The 6,025-nt window shown below is 42.0% G+C and overlaps 1 protein-coding gene across 1 annotated transcript; it reads right to left on the minus strand.

Moving 5' to 3' along the window:
- Positions 1 to 2,532: 2,532 nt before the first annotated feature.
- Positions 2,533 to 3,710, minus strand: LOC125381867 (proteoglycan 4-like). The gene is made up of 2 exons (XM_048399194.1): positions 3,416 to 3,710; positions 2,533 to 2,768 (listed from the first exon to the last, which is right to left on the minus strand). Exons 1-2 carry the CDS (start codon positions 3,708 to 3,710, stop codon positions 2,533 to 2,535), a joined length of 531 nt encoding a protein of 176 aa, XP_048255151.1.
- Between the last annotated feature and the right edge of the window lie 2,315 nt (positions 3,711 to 6,025).

The raw sequence follows: 6,025 nt of genomic DNA on the forward strand, positions 1-6,025 counted from the left end.
AGCCATCAAATAGGTCGTTTATCATTATGTTAAAAAGTGTGGGGCTAAGAATGCTGCCTTGAGGGGTGCCGTTTTCCAGGGGACACTGCTCTGACAAGGCCTGGTCTATACCCACTGTAATTTTGCGGTTTTGGAGGAAGCTTTGGATGTAGTTTACGATTTGACCTTTAAGTCCTATTTTTTTAAGTTTTTGGATTAATCCGTTATGCCATACCATATCAAAGGCTTTAGAGAAGTCCAGAAAGATGCCTGTTGTGTATTGTTTGTTTAGTTGACCGGTTTTAATATCCTGTTCGAGACGAGCGAGGTTATCTAGGGTGGAGCGGCCAGGAGTGAAACCGCTTTGATCTGAGTTTATTATGTTATTTTGAGATAGATAGTGTTGAAGTCTATTTTTGGCCATGGATTCCATTACTTTGCAAAGGTTGGAAGTAAGAGAGATTGGTCTATAAGAGTTAGCTTGGTTGGTTGGTTTACCGGGTTTGGGAATAGGTATGATTAGCGCCTCTTTCCAGGGGGTTGGTACATGGCCTTTTATGTAGATTAGGTTGTATAGTTTGAGTAGTGTCTGGAGTAATTTAGGGGGGAGTTTTTTAATATTTGGTAGGAGGTTAGGTCTAGTCCTGGGGCTGTTCCCTTTTTCCTATTTTGGAGTACATAATTGAGTTCTTCTATTGTGTACGGCTGATTTATTTCTAGGGCGTCATTATTTGGGTCTTGGCTAGGTTTGGTTTCTGTTTTAAGTTTTAGTTGGAATTTGTCACTGAAATTGTTATTACTGCTTGTGGCCGAAAAGTGGTTTGCTAGGTTGTCTGCTTTTTCGCTAGGGGTTGTTGAGTTATTTATGTTAGGTGTCTTTTGGTGACGTTTTAGGCCTCTAACGGCGTGGATTTTACGCCAGACCGTTCTGGCGTCTGTACGGTTGTTTAAACCCTCACAGAATTTTTTCCAGTCTCTAGTTTTTGCTATTTTAACTAGGTTTTGTACCTGGTGGTTTAGTTGGTGAGCTACTGGTATGTGGTTATGGTCGCGTTTGGCTTTGTTGAAGGCTGTTTTACGTTTTTGTCTAGTTAGTTCTATTTCCTCGTTCCACCAGGGTACAGAGGGCCTACCCGATTTATTGGGTTTTTTAAAGGGGATTGCGCTTTTGGCTGCGTTTATTATGAAGTCCGTTAGGTTTTGGCAATATATTTCTGGGTCACTATTTTCTAGTTCTACTAGGTTAGCTTGGTTGCATATGTCTTGGAATTTATCCCAGTTAGCCTGGTTGTAGTTAAATTTAGGTTCTGAACTTTCGGATTGATTTTGGACGTTAGTGTTTCCTATGGTTATGTTTATGGGGAAGTGATCACTTCCTAGGGGGGCGTCGTGAACTTCCCATTGGGTACTTTGAGCTAAGTCTGCTGTACATATGGTTAGGTCGATAGCCGACATGTTTTTATTGTTTTTGTCGTATCTGGTAGGTTGGTTGTTATTTAGTAGTACTAAATTATTTGTTTCTATCCATTCTGATATTAGTTTGCCGTGATTATCTAGTTTATCTCCCGTGCCCCAGGAAGGGTGGTGGGCGTTGAAGTCTCCTAGAAAGATGGTAGATTTGTTGCCTATCTTTGTGAGTATGTTTAGATCCTCCGGTTGGATTTTCTGTTGTTGCCAGTGGTAGATGTTTATGATGTTTATTTTTTGGTTTTTAAGGGTGATTTGGATACCATTGGCTTCTAGGTTTGGGGTGTTTATTTTGATTTCCTCGTAGCTTATGTCTTCTCTAATTAGTATTAGTAGGCCACCTGATGCTCTTATTATTTTGGTTTTAGGTCGATCATGTCTGACTATGTTGTAGTTTGGTAGGTGAAATTTGGATTTATTGGAGAATTTAGTTTCCTGGATGCACGCTATGTGTGGTCCTTGTTTTAGTTTAAATCTAGCTTTTAATTCGTGGCTGTGGGAGTTAAGCCCGGCCGCATTCCACTGAAAGATATTTAGGCCTGTCATTATGTGGGCTTTTATTAGTGTTTGGAGATTACGATTTTGGTTTGGTTTTTGGTTTATAGTCCTGCGATTGCTAGGTTGTAACTATCGTAGAATTCTTGGTAGGTTTGGGTAGTTAGATTTAGTCTATGTGCTACCTGGTGTAGGTTAGTGGCTTTAAGGTCTGGTTTGATTTCTTTAAGCATGTATACTAGTAGGAGTGTGAAGCTATTTAGTTTGGTGGTTAAAGTTTCGGGTTCAGGTTGAGTTTGGGGTTTGCGTTTGCGATTTTTCAGGGTTTTGGGGGCTGAAAATGTTTTATCATTTATGTTTTGATCAGTTGTGGTTTGGGAGTCATCTAGGTTAATTAGATTGGTTTCCTCACTATCCATGGGAGTTGTGTGGGTGTTTGGTTGTGTTGGAGTAGGTGTACTGGGTATTTCAATGGGTTTAGTAATGTTTAGTTTTTCGTGTGTTGCTTGCTCGTGTGTGGTTGTTGTTGCCCTGGTGGCTGTAGATTGTATGGTGTTGGGGTGAGATATGGTAGGTTTAGTGAGTTTTGGTTTAGGTGCGGGTGTGGATGCGGCGACTGGTTTGGGTGTGGCGAATGTTGGCGGGTAGTGTTGGGTTTGGGTGTTTGTGGCTGATGCTTGTGGTGTTGGCATGAGGACGCCGTCGTACGGGCTCTGTAGGTGTGGTTGGTTGTTTGGTTGTGGTGTGGGTAGTAGGGGTGTTCTTGGATGCTGTGTCAGTTTTCGTGTTTGTAGTTTGGCCGAGTCGATGTTTATGTGTCGGTTGGCCTGTTGGGTGAGTGTGTGTTTGTGGGGGCATTTGTTGGATAGTGAGGAGTGGGTGTTTGTTTTGCAGTGAATGCACCAGGGGGCGCATGGCCCTAGACATTGAGGTTGAGCGCAGTTTCTACATTTAGTTTTTTGATATTTACATCCGTTAGCGGTGTGATTGTATTGGAGGCAGTTTGTGCACTGTTTGACTTGTTTGATATAGGGTTTAACTTCTAATTTAGATGACGCTCCGAAGGAGATGTGTTTAGGGGCTTCTGGATACGTTTCTGATTTTTGGAAGTTTATGATGACTATCGGCGTGTTGGTTATTCTACCGTTCCTATTTGATGTAATTCTTTTAGTGCTGGTTATTTTAGGTTGGGGGAAGGAGCCTGTGTTTAGATTTGCTTCGTTACTGTAGAATTCTAGGTCCTCCTCTGACTCTCTAGGGTTTACTCTAGTTACTCCTCTAGTGTATAGTTGCCAGTTTGGGGTTTGGTGGGTTACTGTGTATTGAAATATTTCCGTTATTTTTTTGGCTGCGTTAAGTGATTGTTGGTCCGGAAAGATGATCTGAAATCCTTTGTGGGCTTCCCTGATTTTATCGAAGAGTATTTGTTGTTTTTTAAAGAATGATCCTACTTTATTGGCGGAGAGTACCTTACTTAGGATGTTTATGGGGCCAGCCGCGCAGAAGTAGAGGGCGAAGGTGACTATAGATGCGGGGGTGGAAGGTGATGCAGGTGTTGTGTTTGAAGCATTTAGCTTCCGTTTCTTTGGGTTTGTTGTGGTTGCAGGCGAATCCGGAGTTTTGGTGGGAGAAGCGACTGTGGTTTGCTTTCCGAATTCGTGCGGGATGAGGGTTTCAGGTGTCCGATCGGAGGTGTTGTGGGCCTCCGATGGTGTGGGTGTGTCTGTGCAGTGGATGTCTGCCTGGGTGATAATGCGTGTGTCGGTCATGTCTGTGGTAGTGTAGCTGTTGTAGGTTTGTAGGTTTTGGTTTGGGGGAGGAGAGTGAGCTGGGCTTAAGAGGGGGCTTTGTGTGTAGAGTGGGTGACTGGGTGAGTAGTGTTTGGCTGGCTTCTACGCTATTTGGGTTTTGGCTGGTGAGTTAGTTTGTTTAGCTAGGAGATTTTGGAGAGTTGGTGTTTTAAGTGGGCTTGGGGTGAGTTACCTTTGGCCTAAGTTTGAAAGGGTGTGTTTTGGTAGTAACTAGAGGGTTTGAGGGTTTGGTGTTTTAAGTGGGCTTGTGTGTGAGTGGTTTTAACCTAGATTGTATGGGTGTGTTATGATAATTACCGATGTGTTGCTCTTGGGCTGGCTATCAGTGGAACTGTGCTGGCTTGGGAGGCTTTGCTGGGTGAGGTTGGCTTGGTGGCTGGATGGCTTGGGTTGCTTCGTACGCTGGAGAGGTGTTGCTAGCTTGGAGTACAAACTGCGACTGTAGGAACTTTAGAAGTGCTTGGACAGTTATTAACACGTGTCGTGTCAGTCTTTTGACATTCGCGAATATCCACTTCCAGAAAACATCCTGTGTTGGTTTAACACAAATTAGTAAAGGTTAATTACCTTAACACGTTAATTAATGAAAGAAGAGTAGTCAAAACACTGTCGTTTCCTGCCCAGGTCATCACACCCCTACACGCTAAGGTCGGTGAGAAGCATTCTAATCAAAGAATACACAGTCAAGACGCTGACTTTTCTATCAGACTCACGGTATGTAGTCATAATCATCAGTTAATTACATTGTTGAAGGTGCATTTTTATTCAAACTCAATTAAATGAGCAAAACTATACGTTTGTGGACATTTGAGATCTGCCTAGATATGCGCGTTTCGTTTTATTATTCTGCAATCCATTTTTAGTATTACCCGCTGGCCCGGCCCGGCCCGACTTTTCTTGGCCCGACTTTTAGGCAATCCCGATTTAGACGACTGGGCCATCCTTGCCCTCAAACTTGACAGCTAACCTATACCAGTGTACTGAGGTCACTGATTTGAAAAGTTCATGAATACAGATTATTATTATACAAATTTAACTCCTCCGTTGTCTAGTGGTTGAGCGTGGGCGGAAGGTTGGGGGTTCGATCCCCGGCCGCTTCATACTAAAAGACGTTAAAAGATGGTACATGTTGTTACTGATGGTACTTGTTGTTGCCAGGTGATCTTTATTAAGGGGCTAAAACAAGGACTTGTCGCCTCGGAGTCAGAGTACTGTGACTGAGTGGGATATTCATATTAAACCGTGGCATGGTATCTCAGTGGGCTAGCACTATATTATCGGAGTAGTACAATCAGCCACACACACACACACACACACACACTTCTTTGTAAAGTGACCATGTCACTGTCAATTTATGCATTTGGGTACATACGTGTGTGTCGTTTTTACAGAATGCCCTCGAGTGTATTGTTATCATTACATGGACTAAATCTTGATACTGATGTTTTTTTGTGTGTTTTGTATGATGTGACAGTAGTCAGTATTCTATAAAACCTCTACATTGTTGATGCAAACAATGACCAACAAAGAATATATGAAAAAATATATTTTTATTAAAGTATATACAGGATTGGGCAATTAGGAGGACTGATTGTCGCCGACCCTGGGGCTAAGTATTAACACGCCGGATGTGCAATCAGTCCCCAAAGGTATGAAGTGGAAGGCAAATATGTAGGCAAACTATGTTGAGAAAGTAATAAAAGATGATTGTTCGAAGGGAGGTGGGTGGGTAAACAAGGTAATTCATGCGTGGGAACCATATCCAATATGGCGAATAAAAGAAGTGCTACCCGAAATGCATTGTGGGTCAATTACCCAAAGGCGCTGTTGGTAGTATTGTTTGATAAGTGAATTTGTTAGTTGATAAAGCATAATGTTAAGTATTTCCCACGACTTATATATATATATACTCTTCACAAAACGTTAAGCAACAAATCTATTATGTGTCAGTCCATGTTCATATATTCCAATACCTAAAAACTGACTGAAGCAATACAAAGAAAGAGCACAAACACACATTGTCCTCAAAGGGAACTGAAAAGCGTTTATGCCTAACAGGTTTACAAATGATCAAAAACAGTATCATGAAAACAGTCGTGCAAAATGTGCTGCACTGAAAGATGAAAATCTTTAAATTTGAGTTTACGTTATTTTGAAACAATGATCTAATGTTCAGTAACGTGTATGTCTACCATTGGCTTGAATGCAAGCTTCTACACGTCTTGGCATTGACCAGATAAGCCTATCAAGTGTCTGTTCTGCCATTCTCTCCT

This window comes from Haliotis rufescens, unplaced genomic scaffold, assembly GCF_023055435.1.
Source record: "Haliotis rufescens isolate VD_foot unplaced genomic scaffold, xgHalRufe1.0.p SCAF_2, whole genome shotgun sequence".
Taxonomy (NCBI): Eukaryota; Metazoa; Mollusca; class Gastropoda; order Lepetellida; family Haliotidae; genus Haliotis; species Haliotis rufescens.